The 21,804-nt window shown below is 42.9% G+C and overlaps 1 protein-coding gene and 1 pseudogene across 2 annotated transcripts; both read left to right on the top strand.

Moving 5' to 3' along the window:
- Nucleotides 1-5,511: 5,511 nt before the first annotated feature.
- LOC308636372 (somatotropin) lies at nucleotides 5,512-7,023 on the top strand (the record flags this gene model as incomplete). Its single annotated transcript, XM_081271783.1, has 5 exons — nucleotides 5,512-5,521; nucleotides 5,772-5,932; nucleotides 6,125-6,241; nucleotides 6,381-6,542; nucleotides 6,823-7,023. The coding sequence occupies 5 exons, from the start codon at nucleotides 5,512-5,514 to the stop codon at nucleotides 7,021-7,023; spliced, it is 651 nt and encodes a 216-aa protein (XP_081127909.1).
- Nucleotides 7,024-11,838: 4,815 nt separating this feature from the next.
- LOC308636371 (large ribosomal subunit protein uL23-like) lies at nucleotides 11,839-16,060 on the top strand (annotated as a pseudogene). The gene is made up of 2 exons: nucleotides 11,839-11,854; nucleotides 15,634-16,060. The product of its transcript is annotated as a large ribosomal subunit protein uL23-like (transcript).
- Nucleotides 16,061-21,804: the final 5,744 nt, after the last annotated feature.

The raw sequence follows: 21,804 nt of genomic DNA, 5'->3' as shown, positions 1-21,804 counted from the left end.
GAATTCTGGGTGTGTCCAGGTCTCCAAGCTGCACTGGTATGACATCCTTGGGTCCTGTGTTGTCATGGAAACAGCAGTCTTTCGCTTGAAACACCCCATTGCCCTACCCTGCCCAAAAGCCTTCTCTTAGATGACTGCAAAGGACAAAAATTAACAGGCATTAAATCCTGAATTCAACTCGAGTGTAGTTTGTTGAAACATGTTTTGACTGATCCCAATACAATTTTCAAGAGAAAGAAAGAGACATTTTCCCCTTGGACCTAACCCATTTTCTCCATGGGGCAGGAAGGAAAGGCAAGACACCTCTTCTCAGTCCAGGTTCTGCAAGTCCCGAGTCTAGTAGAAAATTGGTGTGCACTTGGAGTCAGCTCGAGCATACTGCCTTGTTTTTTTTTTTTTTTTTTTTTTTTTTTTTTTTTTTTTTTTTTTTTTAAAGAGAGAGTGAGAGAGGAAGGAGAGAGAGAGAATTTTTAATATTTATTTTTTAGTTCTCGGCGGACACAACATCTTTGTTGGTATGTGGTGCTGAGGATCGAACCCGGGCCGCACGCATGCCAGACGAGCGCGCTACCGCTGAGCCACATCCCCAGCCCCATACTGCCTTGTTCACTTTTTCCTTTCTTTCTTTTTTTTTTTTCCATGTATATGTTGCCGTACATTCAAGTTCATGTCTTTGTTATTTCAAAATAATTACTTGCAGGAGGACATCTAGGTAGGACATATCCACCTCATTGTCCCTGGCTGGTTAGAGCCCTGAGTTCCTCTCTCAGTTGTGTCCTCCATTCATTTGTTCCACTCAGCAGATGCTTTTAATCCTGGGGTCCCCGCCTGCACCAGTCTGCCCACTCTCTCCACTCCCTGGTTTGTTCTTTCCCCTTCAGTCTCTCTGCCATTTCCTTCATGGTAGTTTCCCTCAATTTGAAATTTTATATTTGTTGGCTATTGTCTCTCTCCCCAGTGGATCGTAAGCTCCAGAAAAGAGAGTGTGGTGTCTCTGTTCACCTAGGTTCACCCGTTCTGCCTGGCACAACTCCTTAATTGAATCAGTTAATGCCTGAATAGAGAATGCGTGAGAGAGTAAGTGAACGAATGAACGGCAGAAACCCAGCCTCACTTTTAAGAGCCTACCGAGCAGGAGTAAAGGGGATAAGACGTTCACATCTAACCGCAGCACAAGGTGGGCGTGGTTATTTCCAGCAAGGGCACACATCAGGAAAAGCACCCAGGGCTTCCTGCAGCTGTTGGAACACCCCTCGGAGGGTGGCACTTCTTTCTCAATGGCGCAGTATCCCTGGAGAATAATTCCCAAAGCAGAGGGAATTACCTAGATGGTCCTGTTGCTCTAGATTGTTCCGGGATTGTCAGCCAGTGTAAACAACACCCCATCGACACACAGGGTCTGCCCCATCCTCCCCCAGCACCCTCCCCATGGAGCTTCCTCCATGCTCTGATTGCATCTGGGGCAAACTCAAGGGTCCATTGCGATACAGGAAGTGAAAGCACAGATGAACAATGAAACGTGCAATACAAATGTGAAGGACGGCGTGATTTGGGTCACTGAATCTGGCTATGGTGGGCTGTTTTTTTCTGTTGTCCTGAATGCAGGCAGACAGCCCATCCTGGGGCTGAGGTCCCTTGCCTGCAATTCCACCACCTTTACTCAACACCTTCCATGCGGGGACTCGATCCTGGTTGGCCCAGGAGAGTCCTGCCCACATCAAAGGACACCACCCTCTTTACTAGATGGGGCTGCTGAAGCACTTGGCACGAGGAAACTGGGGGCCTTAGGAACTGGGAGAGCCTGGGCAGTCTGCTTCATCTCTGAGCCTCTGCATCCTCAATTATGAAATGAGACTTAAACATCTTATTGTTGAGAATAGTACAGGCACGTGTAGGCCTTTAGAAACACACCTCCTTGGAAAAGACCTTGGGAATCCCCACATAATCCTCTCTAAAGGGCTGGGGATGTGGCTCAAGCGGTAGCGCGCTCGCCTGGCCTGCGTGCGGCCCGGGTTGGATCCTCAGCACCACATACCAACAAAGATGTTGTGTCCACCGAGAACTAAAAAATAAATAAATGAATATTTAAAAAAAATCCTCTCTAAAGAACCTTGACCCAAGGGGCTAAGGGATCAATGGTGCTAAAACTCATGCATAGGACACTGGAAGCTAAGAGGAGGTAGAGTATGTCCCAAGTGTGATTACCAGCCTCTGACCTCAGGGAGAGGACAGAGCTAGAGGTGGGAAGTGTGGGTCTCACATCACCAATGAGAAGTGGAAAGATGGGCCACCCATCTCTCTACCACCATCCTCCCTATGACCAGAGTGAGCAAATGAAATCACCCTCAGGGCACACACTTGAACCTAAGAGGGGGCTCTTGAAGCCTGAAAGGCCACATTAGGATCAAGAGCACATCTGTGACCTTCTCAGTAGGTACAGAGAACCCCAAAGATGGTCAATTCAGGACAGGCACAGAGTTTCCAAATACACTGAAAAGTTAATGGATTCCAAGTTATAAATGGGGTGATCTTTGGAGATGAACAATGAAACGTGCAATACAAATATGAAGGACTGCGTGATTTGGTTCAGTCTTTGGTGGCTGACATCATGGCCTCCTCAGTGATAGACATCATTATTGGGCAGTCTGAACCTGGAGGAGTCAGAGGTCTCAGAGGTACTGGAAGGGAAAATCTCAAGTCCAACTCAAAGCTTTGTTTTTGTACATAACGAATGACAGATATAGTCTCTGAAAAGGTCTGGATTAGAGATCACCAACTTCTGCTGCCTTCTGGTCTTCCTTCTGGATCCAGTAGTTGCAAAGCGTATCCCCAGGGAGCTCCATGTCCCTGGCCACCACAGTTCTGGGATCACCTCAGTTATGAGATGGTGACAGGAGAGGCTCCTCTTCCTTGGCTGGTCCCATCTTGTCCTTGGCAGTAACCTCTCTGGTGCCTCAGCCACACCTCAATTTTGTCCTCCTATGTGACCATCAAAGTCAACTCCGGCTCCTGTTGTCCTCACTCCCAGAGGAGGCCAGAGATTTTTTTCCTCTTATCCAAAGTCCATATATAATTCCCCAGTCTTAGCTAGAGGTCTCTGTCATGGGAGTTCCATGTATACTGTCCCCTCTCCTGGGAATGTAGGAGGAACATGACAGAAGGCTATGTGGGCTCAGAGACCCTCCACTTCCCACCTGGCTCCTCCTCTTCAGGGGAGCTGGACGGAGGAGAAGAAAGGGTATCCTCTCGTACCCTGTGGCCCCTCTTCCTAGAGCCAGCACCTTGCCCAGGTCTTCCCAGACTGACCAGGAGAACAACCCCTAGCATCCTGGTGGCTTCCCAGCAGATAATGAGTCGGGGGCACTGCTTGGGCAATGCTTAGGTAATGCTGGGAAGGAAAGATGCTCTGTCTCTGGTTCTAAAATCAGGGAGGTGGAGCAGCCTGAGCTCTGACACTCTGGACCACAGGGGTGTGATTTTTCAATGTTGGTGCCAACATTATACCCAACCATAGAACCAATCATTTCTGGGAAGGTTGACTTGTTTATTCTCCTACATGGTCGAGTGCTGAATGCTCTGAGACTCAGGAGTGGGAGGTTTGCACAGCAGGGCAGTGTTTTATTTGGGGGCATTGGAGGCTGGTTTGCTTCAGATGCTGCAACAGCACCAACCTGGGCACCAGGAGGCCAAAAGGCCCAGTCCTGCTTTCTCCGTCTTCACCTTGCCCTCCTCTAAGGTTCCCACATGAATCTGTGCCCCGGGACTTTCCTCTCCTGAAAACTGAGGCGGGGGGAATCTGCTCATTAAGGGAGGACAAATGATGTAAAGACATTCTTGTGATTTGAGAGAGGATGCCAGCGTCCTTAGAAGCTAAAATAACTGGGCTGGGGTTGTGGCTCAGCAGTAGAGCGCTCACCTAGCACACGCGAGGCCCTGGGTTTGATCCTCAGCACCACATAAAAATAACTAAACAAAATAAAGGTATTGTGTACAACTAAAAAAAATAAATATTTAAAATAAATAAATTAATTAAATTAAATAACGGAGCAGCACTGCAGAGACTGCAAGGGGGATAGGTAAATGAAATACAGGAAAGCAAGTCTGTGCAGAGCTGCCTCCTCTGCTGAGTTGGTTTGTGCAAGTCGGTCTCTTGAAGCCTCGGTCTCTTCCTCTTGAAAATTGGTGATGGTAACTTCTCATTCACAAGGTGCTTGCAAGGGTTGAATGTGAGGCAGGCTCTTGTCACCTGATGAGCTCTGCAAAGAGACTGAAAGGAGTTGGAGAAGGAAGAGAAGGAGACTACAATGACTCCTTCTTTTTATAAAAAATAAAAAGGGATGGGGATGTAGCTCAGTGGAGGGCATCTTTCAGGCTGCTGTACTCTTGAGTTCTAACACAGGGAGAAGACTCAAAGTCTTCAACTTTGATATTGAAGTTTCAGGGCTGTGGAAGGAAGCACTTGTGGTCTGTCCTCGGAATTTCTGCTTCTTGGTTTGCATTTCTGTGGCAGTCCAAGGAGTAGGGGCAATGCCCAAAGTTTGGGTTCTTTGTCCCATAGACCTGGACTTGAGGGAGACCCAGAAACTTGGGGAAGGGAAGAGCAATATGTGGGGTTTGTTCCCCCTAGTGGTCAGAATTAGCACTGCATCCAGCACCCCGCAGCTGGCCAAGGTGATGGGATGAAGGAAGCAAAAATGGAATTTGGGGCTGAACTGAGCCCAGAGACCCCAAGATCTATAGGCTGTCCCTGGCCCCCTTCCCCAGCACATACGATTTCTCTGGTAAGTGGAGGGGAACCATGCAGAGAGTGGGAAGAGGTCAGCGTTGCTCTCAAGAATATCGTCCTAGCCCAGCATTGCGGGGTGCACACCTGTAATCCCAGAGAGTCAGGCCAAAGCAAAAGGATTAGAAATTTAAGGCCAGCCTCGGCAACTTAGCAAGACTCTGTCTCAAAATAAAAAATAAAAAGGGACGGGGATGTAGCTCAGTGGAGGAGAGCTTGTCTAGCATGTGCAAGGCCCTGGCTTCAACATTCAGTACAGGAAAAAAAAAAAAAAAGCCATGCTGACATTGCTTCCTTTTGGAGGGTCCCTGTTGGGTCATCCTCAATGTGACAGACAATCCCACAATGACATCCTGGCACAGAACCCCTGGACTCAGGCTTCTCTCCTCTACCACCTCCCACTTACAAAGAGGAAGGATGAGGTGGTCCCTCACTGAGACGCTGCCCAGCCTCACAAGCCTAGTCAGAGTGGTGAGGGAACGGTGATAGGATGGGGGACATGACCCCAGCGAGGAGCCGGAACAGGATGAGTGGAAGAAGCTTCTAAATTATCCATCAACACAGCCATCAGTGCCCCCATGCATAAATGTATAGAGAAAATAGGTGGGGGCCTTGGAGTGGGGGGAAGGGGCCAGGTATATAAAGGGCCTGCAAGGGACCAACTCCAGGATCCTAGGGCCGAGCTCCTCAAATTGCTCAGGGTTCTGTGGATAGCTCACCCAGGTGCAATGGCTGCAGGTAAGCACCCCAATCCCCCTTTGGCCTGGGGTAGACCGAGAGGAGATGAAGGGGCCTTGCAGGTGCAATAGGGACACTAACCTTGGTATTTAGGGCTTCTTAATATGAGTATAGCCATCTAAGCCTAACATTCGGCCATGTTGAGAATGGTCTCAGTCCCGGGGAGAGTGGGAAGAGAAGGAAATGCTCTAGGGGCTTGGACAGAGTGGCCCCCTGCTTAGGGCCTCCTGGCCCTCCGGCATTTCTCTAGGTTGTCGGACTGCCTGGCTCCTGGCCTTCATGCTGCTCTGCCTGTCCTGGCCTCAGAAAGCCAGCACCTTCCCAGCCATGCCTTTGTCCAGCCTGTTCACCAATGCTGTGCTCCGAGCCCAACACCTGCACCAGCTGGCTGCAGACACCTACAAAGAGTTTGTAAGCTCCCCAAGGATGAGCACTGGGCAGGGTGGCAGGAGGAGGCAAGTCCCCCGCCCCGGGAAACAATGGGAGAAAACAGAGGGGCTCAGGGCTGAAGTGCTATCAAATGAGCAGAAACGGAAGGGGTTCCTGAAAAATAGCCATGAGAGCTGGTAACCAACTCCAACCTCAGAAACGTGCTTTCCCCAGGAGCGTGCCTATATCCCCGAGGGACAGCGGTATTCCATCCAGAACGCCCAGGCTGCCTTCTGCTTCTCAGAGACCATCCCTGCCCCCACGGGCAAGGACGAGGCCCAGCAGAGATCCGTAAGTGGCCATCTGGGCTCTCCTTAGACACAGTTCTCTCCTCCTGCCCGGCAGCCTTCTCCCCCAAGCTGGGTGGTGCTGGAGGCCCAGGCAGAGGCCACCCTGGCCACAGCCCAACACCCCAGCCCTTCCCCTGCAGGACATGGAATTGCTGCGCTTCTCACTGCTGCTCATCCAGTCGTGGCTGGGGCCCGTGCAGTTCCTCAGCAGGGTCTTCACCAACAGCCTGGTGTTTGGCACCTCGGACCGCGTCTATGAGAAATTGAAGGACCTGGAGGAGGGCATCCAGGCTCTGATGCGGGTGAGGATGACACCGGGATCTCCAACCTCTGCCTGGGCCTGGAGGCCCTGCTGGCTGGACTGAGGGCTGGAGCTCCATGGGGCTGGGGACAGAAACGCTGCTGCTCTCTTTTTACCAGTCAGGGCTTGAGGCAGGAGGATGCATCTCATTCCTCAATTCTCTTTTTAAATCCTTCTGGCTTTTCTCTGGCTTCCAAGGGGAGGAGGGAAGAAAATGGCTGGGAGAGGGAGGGCAGAGCTCCCTGGGACTCGGCCTCTCCTGCCCTTTCTTCCTCTTGTAGGAACTGGAAGATGGCAGCCCCCGGGCGGGGCAGATCCTCAAGCAAACCTATGACAAGTTTGACATCAACTTGCGCAGTGATGACGCGCTGCTCAAGAACTACGGGCTGCTCTCCTGCTTCAAGAAAGACCTGCATAAGGCCGAGACCTACCTGCGGGTCATGAAATGTCGCCGTTTTGTGGAAAGCAGCTGTGCCTTCTAGTGACATGGCACCTCTGTCACACTGCCCCAGCACCTCCCCTTGCCCTGGGCAGTGCCACTCCAGTGCCCACCATCCTGTCCTAATAAAGTCAAGTTGCATCATTTTGTCTCACTAGGTGTTTTCATACCGTGGGCAGAAGGCGGGCAGTGTGGGGCGGAGGCAGGCCCGGAAGACAACCATGGGGATGCTGTGGGCTCTAATAGGACCCAGACCTGGCTTTTCTTGGGCCAGAATAAAGCTGACACATTACTCCACTCGCTTCACACACTACATCCATACCCTCCAGTAGGTGTCCCAGCTTTCTGGGTAGTCATAGCTCAGAAAGGTCATAGGTACTTGGAGGCATTTCTACCCAGCACGACTGGCAATGCCAAACTTAGGCCCCCAAGAGCCAGAAGAAATGAAAACAAGACAGATTATTAAGTATAGGTGTAAAATGTCTCCATGGGAGAAAAATATGTCAAGTCAGTAGAGCACGGAGCAGGGAGTTGAATTCTTTGTCTCACAGATTTGAAGAATAAAGTCCACAGACACAAGGGTGAGAGCAAAGTAACAGAATTTATTAGATTAATAAAAAGAAAGCAGAGCTCCCAAGGAGGGAGGTGTCCCAAGAAAGGGATAAGGGATACCTAAGAAAGCTATTGTCTCAGGGTTTACAGAGATCTATAGGTTAAGGAAGTGGGCCCGCTGCCCAATCCTGGGTAAGGTACTCGGTATCCATGAGGTATTTGTGCACCTTTAGTCCACTCAAAAATATCAATCATGCATGTTCCCTTCTTTGGAAAGATATGGACCCAGTCACGTGGGTCCTGATTTAAGAATAGCCTTTTTGTAAGTTTCTTAGAAAATATCTGTAGGTGCTGTTTGTGCTCTTTCACCCAGGAATTTACCCAGGGGCCCATCTCCCTACCCTCCCAGCCTTATCTCTTCCTCCTGAGGTTCTTTCCCACTCTGGAGAGGTAACTTTAACCACTGTTGGGGAATTTGGGCAATGACCACTCTAGCTTCTTCAGGCTGAAAAGGAGTGTTGAGAGAAGAACAGCAGTCAGGGTCCTCCCAAAGAGATCTATCTAATGGACCCCTATAAAAGTCAGATGGTACTTCCATGATAGGTAGCATCTCCATGACCATCTGGAGCTTAATAGACTCTGCAGGTGTCTGCAGTACAGAGGACCATGGTAGCAGTTGGCAGGTGACTAGACAAGGTGTACAGAGGGTAAGGATCATGCCAGTACAGCAATAAACAAGACAGCAAAGTATTTTTTTTTTGCAAACAATTAGAACAAAAACAATCGGTGTTATCAGGTAGCCTCTGAAGACCACAAAGATAGTAACTTGTTAGAGTTTTAAGGTGTGGTTTGACATGTTATTCATTTGTGAGTGGACATCATTTAAGGCTTTAGAAACATCAACAGAGTTGCTAAAAACATATACACAACTTTAAATTTTTATGACAGCACGGGTTTCCCCTTGAGCTGTGAAATGTCCTTTGATTTTTGTAAACTACCTTTCTCAGAAGCATCAGGGACTTTTCCCTTTCTACAGACCCTCCTCATTGCAGAATGTGCACTGGTTGGCTTCCTGTTCTCTAGGAACCTGTAGATCCCTTTGATCAAGCGGTCTGGTGACTTACCAGAGTTGCAGGGCCCTTAAAGAAGTTCGGTTGTTCCCTGACTTCAGGCTGACCTTAGAGGGCAAGGACCAAAATATTGGCTGGTTTGTTGTCGTTGTTGTGTTTGGGTTGCTCTCCCACCCCCAACTTTTACTTCCTTGACTTTAGTCTCCAAGTTTTGGTTTTAAGCACCAGTAGGCCAGTTTCGCCATTCTTGAAATAGGAGCACTAGGTTTTAACTTTAATGCCTATAATTTTATTGTTACCTTTTTATTTAACTGGGGTCAGTAGTAGTATTGAAAGTCAGCATTATATCCTATCTGTCCTGTAGTTGATGGTTTATTGTCTTAAATTAGCTCATGTTGTTTTGTTAAAAGTAGTAATTTTGTAAAATACTAATAGCAGTTATAAAGTTGTATGATGATTTAGTTTTATAATAGCTTAAAACCAAGAAACATAGTGTCTGTCATAACACTAAGGTATATTTAATATCTATTTAGAATATACAAAGACCCATTAATTTATTAACTCATCACATATGAAATTCTTTACAAATTTTGTTTTCTTTTGCAACTTTTACAACTTTATATACCTTTTATAATTCCCCCAAATCTTTCCTTAGTTTTGTATTATATCCCTTATTTATTTTGAAATCACAGTAATCTTTATAACCAAAAATCTCCCTTTTGAACATAACTTTAAATGAGCTTAATCCTGGCCTACGTTGGAGCTATCCTAACATGGAGTAAGGTGAGAGTTAGAGCCTTAACTCGGGTGAGGTATCAGAAATAGACTTATTATCTGATGTATTAAAGCATCTCATTTATAAAACAATGAAACATCAAGTAAATAAAGGAAACGAATATAAACCAGATTTTTAAATGGCAGTGTGGCTCTTTTATGAGGGGTACAATGTACAAAAGAGAGCCTTCATCAGTTATCATACTTGTATTAAATCTATATAGTTTTCATTTTACAAGCTTTTACATAACACTTAAGACAGCTTGGACAAACGTTTAGTTTTCATTTGTATACATTCTCTGGTCACATAAATTTAAGGTGTCAACTCTATTGTAATATCCTAAAATAACAGTTGTTTATTTAACCAGAGCTATAAAACAATCTTTAAAAAAAAACCTTTAAAATAGGTATGAACCCTAGTTAACAAAACCTAATAGACACAAGAAATTATCTTGATAAATAAGATCAGGACTAAGTTTTAAGAAAATCTTGGGGCTGGAGTTGTAGCTCAGTGGTAGAGCGCTTGCCTCGCACGTATGAGGTACTGGTTCAAGACTCAGCACCACATATAAATAAGTAAAATAAAGGTCCATCAACAACTAAAAAAAAGAAAAGAAAATCTTGTCATTTTTTTAAAAATATTTTTATTAGTTATTGATAGACCTTTATTTATTTATATGTGGTGCTGAGAATCAAATCCAGTGCCTCACACATGCTAGGCAAGCGTTCTACCACTGAACCCCGACCCCAGCCCAAAAATCTTGTCATTTTTAAGCATAAATAATTAGACTTTGTTTTATATTGGTATGTGAAAAGTTGACCTTAGAAGACTCCTTAAAAAAACCTTAACTGACTGCACTGAGGATATGCCATTTAATAACACCCCAACTTTTTGAGATTTTCCTTTTACAAATCTTCTGTAACTTACTTAGATACTCTAGCTTGTTTACATCCCTAGCTTTGTCCTGTCTCACTTTTTATTTTGAACTTTAGGATAAAAATATTTCTTTACCATGCCAGATAGTTTCTCTTTCAGAAACATTTTTTTTCAATATTAAGAAAACATATTTTCATATCTATAACTTTCTTATATTTTTTCCTAGTTATTAGCTTTTTGGGGGGAGGTGCTGGGGATTGAACCCAGGGCCTTGGGCATTTGAGGCAAGTACTCTACCAACTGAGTTTTATCCCCAGCCCTTAGTTATTGATCTTTTAATTTCATAATTTGAAACAGTACTTAATATTTTGTGAAAACATACAAAATTACTCTTTTTCTCAATAAAAATAAAATATTTTATGCTTTTCTTGTGGTTCTTTTTCTTCATCAAAACTAGTTTGGTTTCTCTCTCTTTCTTTCTTTCTTTCTTTCTTTCTTTCTTTCTTTCTTTCTTTCTTTTGTTGTTGTTGTTGTTATTCCTTGCATTAGAACAACACATATAAATAGAATTTTAGCCCTTAATCATCTTGTTTTTAGTAAAGGCTCAGAAACAAAGCCATCTAAAACTGACTTTTCATTTACTAACAATTTATAAAAATACATTTAATAAACCCCCAAATATTTTGTCTTATGGAACTTAAAAAGCCAAAAGTACTTGAGTTAGTATTTAGCAGTTGATGTTTGAGTATTTTAACTTTGTAAATTAATCAGGTATCTCTTTTAACAAACGGGTTTATGAAGATTAATCCCATTTATGTAAATCTAATTTATTCATTGTAGTTAACATTACGTTACCCATGAAAACCAAGATATCAGACAAATCTAGCTAACCCTTTAAGTCAATTATTCCTGCAAAGGAAAATCCTTAAAAGCAATGGATGTTGGGCTGGGGATGTGGCTCAAGCGGTAGCGCGCTCTCCTGGCATGCGTGTGGCCCGGGTTCGATCCTCAGCACCACATACAAAGATGTTGTGTCCCCTGAAAACTAAAAACTAAATATTAAAATTCTCTCTCTCTCTCTCTCTCTCTCTCTCAATCTCTCTCTCTAAAAAAAAGGTGCTATGCTGTGTCTGAATATTAAACAAATTCTTAAAAAAAAAAAAAAGCAATGGATGTTGTTTTTGAACATTTAATAGATACTACTGTTTTCTTGGTTGGCTGGCCACTTAAGAAAAACATGTAGGTTAGTAATTTTTAAAGATATCTTTACTCATCTTTTTAACCAATTTAAGTCACAAGACCTGAAAGGCATTTGGGTCTATTTTTTTAAACTTATGAGCACTCATTTATCTATGTGCCATTATTGATATCATGCCCACAATTTATAAATACAAGCACAAAACCTACAATACACATGTGCATACATATTCATAAAAATTTATAGGAAACAAAGATATTATAGCTCTTTTCAAGGTATTAGATTCCCACAGTCAGGAAGCAAAAGAGTTACAGATGTTTAATTATACACGCTGTCAGGTTTAATCCTTTAGAAATTAAAACAGAATCTGTCACATATTCTTGCAGTATGACTCAGCTAGAGGGTAGGCCAGTACAATTGGGGACATTAGAAGGAGAGTCTGTGGGGTGGAGCTGTGGCTCAGTGGTAGTGCACTTGCCTGGCATGTGTGAGGCACTGGGTTCAATTCTCAGCACCATGTATAAATAAATAAAGGTCTATCAACAACTGAAAAAAAAAAAAAAGAAAGTATAGTCTGTTATCCATGGTGGACACTGAAATTAAAGGTTCAGTGGACTCTTGTCCTCCATGGGGGCAGATCCACCTCACCAGTACCACTGTTTATTTTTCCTGCTTAGTACTCTTCAAAGGAGAAGATCTCTTTCCTTTTCCACTGTATTTGAGTTAATCCTCGAAAAAATGACCTCTGAATAAAAACAACAGAAAGAAAAACAGAGAGCTAGAAACTCCAGTTAGACAAAACCAGACTAATTGGTGCAGGACAAAGATGAATTTATCAGAAAAACTTGAATTGAGAATAAGACAAAGAACTGAAAAAAGATGACATGCCACAATTATTCTATTAAAGGAGGATATGGAACCTGTTTATCAGACCAGGGGTCACTTATGGATCAGATTAGAGTCAGTTTAAATATTTAAAGAATTTAGAAGACCATGAAGTCCTCAGAAAAAGAAAAACTGTACCTATGGAATTGTGTGTGTGTGTGTGTGTGTGTGTGTGCCGCGCACTCGCACACGCGCCACATGCCTATCTGGAAGAAAAGAAAGCAATTTAGGGAAAAACTTATTAAAAGAGCAGAATCCCAGAGTGCAAGGACAGAGAAGAGTCTTTTATGTCTCACAGCAGCTTGGATTTAAAAGTGACACTTTTCCTTCTCTGGTCTCAAGCTAATTTGGGCACTTGTTCATGTTGCTTACATTTCAGATGGGCATCAGACAGGCAGCTAAGGAGCAAGGAAAGCTGCCATTTTGAGCATGAAAAGCAAAAATCTTCTACATGGGGCACTTTTGGCTGTTTATTCCTTTTGTAAAACCCTCTAGCTATAAGATGGTGTTAAAGTTTATTTTCCTTTAAAGGCCATTTTTTTTTTTTATCCTCCATCTGGTAATCAGGCCAGGCTTGGGTACAGAAAATTATCAGGCTTTTTCTTTTTAGTGTTTGAGGATTAAATCTATCCCAATTTGGGGGAGCAGGTACCAGGGATTGAACTCAGGGGCACTCAACCACTGAGCCACATCCCCAAACCTATTTTGTATTTTATTTAGAGACAGGGTCTCATTGAGTTGCTTAGCGTCTTGCTGTTGCTGAGGCTGGCTTTGAACTTATGATTCTCCTGCCTCCAACTCCTGAGCCACTGGGATTACAGGCTTGCGCCACTTCAATCGGCCTATCCCAATTTTTAAAATGCGTGGCATATTTTATTTTTGAGGCCCAGGCTCCCACCTAAATGAAAAACAAACAAAAGAGAACAGATCATGAATCCCTGCACCAAGAAAACTGTCTCTTTGGCTAGTGACGCCTCCCTGATTTTGGAGAATCTAGGGATCAGTAGTTCCCACCCCTCCTCCCATGTGACCTACTGGATTTAACTGCTGCCTTCCCAGTGTGGTCATGATCTATGATAAGTCTCTGTTTCCAACATGCCAGAGACTGAGAGAAGACTGGACTTAGTGAGCTCCTGAGTAAGTGTCTGACAGATGCCCAGTTTTTTATTCCAGAGAGAGGACTAAACATTTGAATGGAACTTGGGGCTCCCAGAAAAGCCATTGGTCCATTTTATTCACTCTTCCATAGATACAGGGAAAGCCCCAAATATGAAGCATGGAATATGGGGTTGGTTTCTTTGTCTCATGAATTTGAAAAATAAAATCCATGAAAAATACAAGGGTGAGAGCAAAGTAGCAGGATTTATTAGAGTAATAGAAAGAAAGCAGAGCTCCCAAGGAGGGAGGGGTCCCAAGAGAGGGATACCCTAGAGTGGCTATTATCTAGGGATTTATGTAGGTCTGTAGGTTAAGGAAGGTGGCCCTCTGCCCAACCCTGGGTAAGGCATTCAGTGTCCACGAGTTATTCATGCAGGCTTTAGTCCATTCAAAATATCAATCATTCATGTTCCCTTCTTTGGAGAGATATAGACTCCAGTCACGTAGATCCTGATTTAAAAATAGCCTTTTTGAAAGTTTCTTAGTAAATATTTGTTTGTGCTCTGCTGCCAGGAATTCACCCAGCAGCCCATCTCTGTATCCTCCCAGCCTTACCTCTTCCTCCTGACGTCAATAGTTACCTTTGTGCAAAAAATGTAAGGTGAATATTCACTAAGTCAAACTATCCTTGGGAAGTGAAAAAAAAAAAGAGCACAAAAACGAGTCTGGGATAAACAAAATCAGCGTGTTTGGATTCTGAAATGGGGCAAGGGTAGTGGAAGAGATTCTAAATCGGAGGTTGTCAATACCATGCTAACAGGTGCCATGTGGACACTGACAGAAGGGATGAGGAGGGCTGGGTGGGAAGGGGCAAACTGCAACCGACACCCAGCATTCCTGTGAGGGATACAATGAGGAGGCGAGGAGGCAGACAGTGCACCCTGAGGAACTCAGGGCCTAGCTAAGTCAGAGCTTGTCCAGCCTCATCACAATTCACCACCGCAGGAATAGGGCTGCCAGCCCTTCTGATTCCTTAAGACAGCTGGGACATCCAGACTTTTACACAAAATCTAATTTTTAAACATTGGCAACAAGCACATATTGAAAATATTTTAAGGGCAGAGATTAACCCAAACTCATTTGATCTTCAAGTTGTCAGCAGTTTTGTTCACAGAGCAGTGGATTAGAATAACTTGGTATGAGGCAAAGAAAAAGAGTGATTTGGACTCTATGGAAGTTGTGCTCTTGAACAAATTACTTGACAGGAATGAGATAATAAATACTGCTTTACAAGGCTTATGCAAGGATTAAATGAAATGATGTTTCTGAAGTGATTGACATATTACAGCACTCAAGAAATCCTGGTTATTTTTGCATTGAATATTGAGGTGCTGCATGTTTTTAATAGAGCGTCTAAAGACTTGTTATTAAATTCTGGGACTGGGGTTGTGGCTCAGCGGGAGAGCACTCGCCTAGCACGTGAGAGACCCTGGGTTCGATCCTCTGCACCACATAAAAATAAATAAGTTTTTAAAAAAGGTACTGTGTACAACTAAAAGAAATAGATATTTTTAAAAAATCATATTCTGTTTTCCTGATGGCAACTCAGGTGTTCCTTATTTCCAAATAAGCTCAAAAGGACAGTTAAATTTTCAGGCTCTAAGCAGCTTAGCTAAGTGACCAGTGATCTGTAAATCAATACGTAGATGGTCCAAGTAACTCTATCATCCATAAATGGTTTGTGAGGTCATTAACTCTTTTTTAATGCAAATAATCAACCTTAATTAATCTTCTTGAGAAGTTCAGATTTTTATGTGTTATAATGAATCTTCTTTAAAATAATGTCCACCTGTGCATTTTGTAGATTTTACATTTAATAAAATAAAGGGTTGATTGGAAAGTGGAGCTCCATTTCTGAGCTCAAAACCATTTCTTCAACTGTGATTGGGCAAAGGGGAGGGAGAAGAGGGGAGGAGGTATGGGGGCAGGAAAGATGGTGGAATGTATGGACATCATTACCCTAGGTACATATATGGGACTGCACATGTGGTGCAACAGTACATTGTGCACAATTAGAGAAATGAAAAGTTGTGCTGCAGTTGTGTACAATGAATCAAAATGCATTCTGCTGTCATATATACCTAATCAGAATAAATTAAAACAAAACAACAACAAAAAAAATTCCTTCTTTTCACCAAGATGCACCAAAAGCTAAGGCTGAAGCCAAAGCTAAAGTTTGAAGGCCAAGAAGGCAGTGTTGAAGGGTGTCCACAGCCATAAAAAGAAGACCCGCACATCACCAACCTTCAGGTGGCCCGAGAGATTGCGGTTCTAGAGGCAGCCCAAAGTTCCTTGGAAGAGCACCCCAAGGAGAAACAAGCTTGACCACTAGACCACCATCAAGTTCCCCCTGATCACTGAGTCAGCCATGAAGAAAACTGAAGACAAAACACTTGTGTTCACTGTGGATGTCAAGGCCAAAAACACCAGATCAAACAAGCTGTAAAGAAGCTCTATGACATTGTTTGTGGTCAAGGTTAACACCCTGGTCAGGCCTGAGGGAGAGAAGAAGGCATGCATTCAACTGGCTCCTGATTGTACTTTGGATGTTGCTGGGATAATTTAAACAGAGTCCAGTTTTCTAATTCTAATTTCTTCTTTTTCCAACATAAATAAAAATTCCTCTGTCTTAGATCATTTTTTTTTTTTTGATCTGGCTTTAAAATAATGGAATTTTGCAGATGGACACAGTGCTGTACAACTTTGTAATCCCAGTGACTCAGGAGATTGAGGTAGGAGGATCACAAGTTTGAAACTGTCTCAAAATGAAAAATAAAGGACTGGGAATGTAGCTTAGTGTAGTGCCTCTGGGGTCAATCCCCAGTATAACCAATAAATAAATATATAAATAAAAGAAAGAAATTTTGGAATTAGAAGCTCACAGGGCATTCTTATTCCCTTCTGTTAGAAATCTTGTTCTAGGGGCTGGGGATGTGGCTCAAGTGGTAGCGCGCTTGCCTGGCATGCGTGCGGCCCGGGTTCGATCCTCAGCACCACATACCAACAAAGATGTTGTGTCCACCGAGAACTAAAAAATAAATATTAAAAATTCTCTCTCTCTCTCTCTCTCTCTCTCTCTCTCTCTCTCTCCTCTCTCTCTCCTCTCTCACTCTCTCTTTAAAAAAAAAAAAAAAGAAAAGAAATCTTGTTCTAGACTACCCTTTACAGACGGCATCCTGACTATGATTTGTGTGGCACTAGGACCAAAGAAATTAAGACTTCACAAGATAACTCATTCTCTTAAACCACTCTGATTTCAGAAAGAAAAAAAAAGTATTTCACACATTAAGCTGGAACCAATATCCCTGTAACATCCCTCATTTGACCTTGGAGTTATTTAGAAATTTGTAGTCTTTAGCTAAGTTGATATAATAAAACCAATAAATCTCTTGGTTTAAGTTTAAGAAAAAAAAGAAAGAAAATGGGAGCTATCTTAGTATTTGCTGAATGAATGTGGCAGGGGAACTACAATGTCCAATGCCCACAGAGGAGTATTGTGACTGCAGGTGCTCTTCCACTTACAATGGCATTGCATCTGGATAAACTCATCGTCTGTTGAAAATATTGAAAGTCAGAAGTGCACCTGATACACCTAACCTACTGACCACCATAGCTTAGCTTAGAAACACAGTACACTGTAGAGTACGCTCCCCACCCCACCCCAGTGATTATGTTGCTGACAAAAGTTATGGCTCACTCTCTCTGTTAAGCATTTCGAGACGTTGGACCACATATTGCTAAGCCAGGAAATAACAAACTTTGAAGTATGGTTTCTGCTGAATGTGTATTAAAACGGGCCCCATCCTAAGTTGGTGGCCAGTCTGTATTAAGAAGATTCTACGTACCCCATTTGAATCAAATGTATGATATGTCAAGATCATTGTAATGTTTTAAGCAACTAATAAAAAAAATTTTAAAAAAAGAAGATTCTAAAGTGAGATCATCGTGACAGCACTAGACTGCAGGGGGAACCACACTCTGGAGTGTCCACTCAGATCCAGCTTGATCATAGTGGGAGCAAAGACACTGCCACTCATTGAGAATTACAAAGCTGATAGCTGATTTTGCAAAATTTTAGAATTTAAAAAGACCATTTACCCTAAACACTTCAATTTTCCAGTTGTTATTCTGCCTCTAAGTTCTTTCAATTAGGCAGTGTACACAGCCTCTGCTGCAAATGAGAACTGCCTAACACTTGTTTTCTAAACAGCAATGGCCTCCACACCCTGCGATTCTGATTAAATTGTTCTGGAACAGGGTTCTGGAAAAAGAATTTTTTAAAAAAGTTTCCCAGGGAATTCTAGAATGCAAACAAGATCACAAAGATGATAGGGCTTGAAGTCTGGCTTAGAGGACAGCTCATGTGTGAGGCCCTAGGTTCAATTCCTAGCACCATACACACTGAAAAGAGTCAAACCTTGCTTAGTAATAAGGGAATTTTTAAAAGATAGATTTTTAAAGATGAGCTAGATAGCACGTGTTCAGAGCTGTTGTATAGGCAAAATGGAGCAAAAGGAGATGAGAGACCCAGGTTCATTGTACAGCTCTCTGTTCTTATTCTAACCAATCATTAATTTTTTTTCTAATAATCCAGTCACAAAAAGACAAATACTGTGTGATTTCACTCAGATGAGGTACTTAGAATTGTCAAATCCATCAAGACAGAATGTAGAATGGTGGCTGCCAGGGATTCTGGAGAGAAGGGCACCGGGAGTTATATAATGGGTACAAAGTTTCCCTGGTACAAGATGGAGAGTGTTCTGGAGCTAGATGGTGGAGATGATTACACAGGAAGGTGAATGTGCTTGACATTACCAAAGTGTATGCTTAAAAATGGTTAGGATGGTAAATTTTATGTCTGTCTTATCATAATTTTACAAATGTAAGCAATATTTTCAAATGAAAAATCTTCCCAAGGGTAAGATGAAGAGAACTCCCAACAGGAAGAGTTCAATAGAGCTCAAGCAATTGTTGCTCCCCAAGAATAATATTTTTCTGACTTCATGCAATCTGGTATGTGTGTGTGTGTGTGTGTGTGTGTGTGTGTGTGTGTGTGTGCGTGCGTGTGCGTGTTTTACTAGGGATTGAACTCACTGGGACTCTATCATTGAGCTACATCTCTATCCCTTTTTATTATTCATTTTTAGACAGGGTCTCACTAAGTTGCTAAAGCTCACCTCAAACTTTCAATTCTTCTGCGTTCGCCTCCTAAATAGCTAGGATTGATTACAAGTTTGTGCCACTACACCTGGCTTCATGCAATCTTTTGAATTTACCCTAATCTAAAATCAATTCTAAATGTCTTCCATCAGCATTGCCAAAACATACACAGCTAGTTTTGTCCCTGTATACACACTTAGAGTGGAAGTGACACTCCTCTTTCTGCCTAAGTTCTACTTGGAACAAGATCTGGGCTTTTGGACCAGACAAGCCTTGAAGTTTCCTTAATCCAAAAGCCCCTGGTGGTGCAGCTCAGTGGTAGAGCACTTGCCTAGAAGATTGAAGCCTGGGTTTGTTCCCTCACACCACCAAATTCACAGAAGACCCTGGCATGGCTGAGAAACACTTTGGGTGATTAGTATCAAGGTTACTAGCCAGTCCCAGTTGACATAAAGCTTTTCTGATTTTAAGAACTCCTCAACTCAATGCAAATGAGCTAGTAAGTTTGGTTATCCAACTTTTATTCCTAAATCTTGGGAAACCAAAAAAGAGAAAAGTAGAAGAAGAAGGAGGAAGAAGACTAGGAAAGTCAAAGGAAATAACATAATGGAAAAGAGAAACATGTATGGAATGTGCAACTTATGATGGCCCTTAACAATTGTCACAGGTTTCTGACTCTTGCCTCAAATTCATTATGATTATAATTAAGGACATAATTACCACCGGGATTATTCACATAATAAAAAACAACATTTGTGAGCACGTGTATGGCACCATATTCATGTTTTCCAAATACTGTTTCATTTCTTTCTCACTATAATCCTCTAAATACTATTACCGCTTTAGTAAGAAGCCCCACTGAACTTATCTTTTCTCAGATCTAGAAAGATGGCAAAAAGTTACCCTAATCATCTTTATTTGGGGGGGGGGGCGGCAAGGGGTAACTGGATATTAAACTCAGGGGCACTCAACCACTGAGCCACATCCCCAGCCCTATTTTGTATTTTTTAATACAAAAGACAGGATTTCACTGAGTTGCTTAGTGCCTCAGTGAATTTTTTTTTTCCTGAGGCTGGCTTTGAACTCACGATCTTCCTGCCCCAGTCTCCAGAGCCTCTGGGATTACAGGCGTATGCCACCATGCTCATCAACCTTAACCATCTTTAAGAGTACAAATGTTGGGGTATTAAAGGTCACTCTTCCTCTGAAGATAATGGGCAGCTACTAATTACTGTGAGCAGTTTAGAGGAAGATATTATCAAAACCTTTCAGGGTCTGGGGAGTCCTGGAGACAATGAAGGCAGCTACCCTTAGGAGTTCTGTTATTCTGGAAAAGAGATGTACTGAGATCCTTTGTGCTTTGAGAATTGGCAAGAAGGGGCTACCCAACCCCTGACTGGGTAGATCCTGGGAAGGAAAGAAGAGAAAAATCTACGAGGGGAAGAGGCTAGACCAAATCTGAAGAGCCTGGTGAGATGGAAAATCCAAAGCACTGACTTCTAAAAGGTGTAACCCTGGAAACACAAACAAGGAGTCATCTACAGCCGTATTGAGACCTAAGGTAGTAGATCATCCTCCCATAAAGATTCACAGTAGCCAATCAAATATGTGGATCTGGGCTGGGGTTGTGGCTCAGTGGTAGAGCGCTCGCCTAGCATGCGTGAGGCCCTGGGTTCGATCCTCAGCACCACATAAAAATAAACAAAATAAAGGTATTGTGTCTAACCAAAAAATAAATATTAAAAAAATATATATATGTGGATCTGCAGACACCCTTGATTTGGTGGGACTGTGTAAAACCCTCTGTCAACAGTGACACCCAGTGGCAATGAAGAGCAAAAGCTCTCCTTGAAGAGCGTAGGAAGTCCAAATGACCCCCTTCTTGCCTCCTTATTTTAATCACTGGGAGTCAGGGCTCTGGGGTCAGAGGGTGACATTTGCAGATGTGGACCAACTAACTACAAGCCAATCCAGACTATGAAATGGCTGGAGATCCCTGGATAAGGCTATTCATACTCTGCTCTCTTAAACCTGCTTTTTCCCAGATTCTTCCTCAAGTGCTCAATTTGAGAAAATGAATACTTTACATTAAGACACACATGATGAAAGAGTAGGAACCACCATCTTTAGTGGGAAAATTGAGGCTGAGAAGGTCACTTGGAGAAATGCTATTTTGCAAACTCAAAATATTCTCTCTCCCTCCAGAAAGCTCCCCCCACCAAGTTAGCAAAAATAAAACTGTCCTCCTTGAGTTGATTTACCTTAGGTATTTGTTACAGTAATGAAAAGCTAACACATTCTCTAATCAAATATAAGCGCCGCCCCACCCAAGTTAGGCTTTCTCTTAATAATCTATCCTTTCCTGATCATAAGAGTTAATGCACATATTTTTAACTAGATTTGATGTCATCACATGTAGAATGGGAGTATAGTTCCATCTGTGCTCTTCTTCATCATGTTTCTTTTTTTATGTTTTTACTTGTAGATGGACACAATACCTTTGTCTATTTAGTTTTTGTATGTGGTCCTGGGGATGGAACCCAGGGCCTGATGCTTGCTAGGCAAGCACTGTACTACTGAACTACAACCCCAACCCTTCATCATGTTCCTTCATGTTATGTATCTCATTACCATCTTGTCTCCACTCTGGGGGTGCTTCACTATGCTAATAAAGGTAACTGTGTGTTATGCAGTCACTGTTCCACATGTATTTGCCCCTCACCACCTAGAACTTGCCTCTTTTATCATCTGGGGAAATTTTATTTTGAAAATAGGGCGGACTATTGTCCTGTATTGATGGTTCTGTTTTAGTGACCTTGTCAGGCTCTGGCTTCTTGTATTTCTGCTGCTCACACAGTGCATAGTCTCAAGAAGGCTGAGATGACTTCCTGACCTCACATCACCTGATATGTTCATAATTTCACAGCCTTGAAGATTAGTCCACTTTCTAACTCCTAATTTTCTGGTTTATCTGTTAACCTCTGAGACTAACAGCTAGTTTGCTTATTTCAACATGGCCTGAAACTGTGAGCAAAAATAAAACTGTTCTCCTTGATTTACCTTAGGTATTTGTTAGTGATGAAAAGCTAACACATTCCCAAACCAACTATAATCTTGTGGATGGCAGGAACAATGATTTGTTCACAATGG

Source organism: Spermophilus citellus (assembly GCF_964194105.1).
Source record: "Spermophilus citellus genome assembly, chromosome: 17".
NCBI lineage: Eukaryota > Metazoa > Chordata > Mammalia > Rodentia > Sciuridae > Spermophilus > Spermophilus citellus.
Note: the sequence above shows the minus strand (reverse complement) of the source record. Positions and strands in the feature narration are given on the sequence as shown.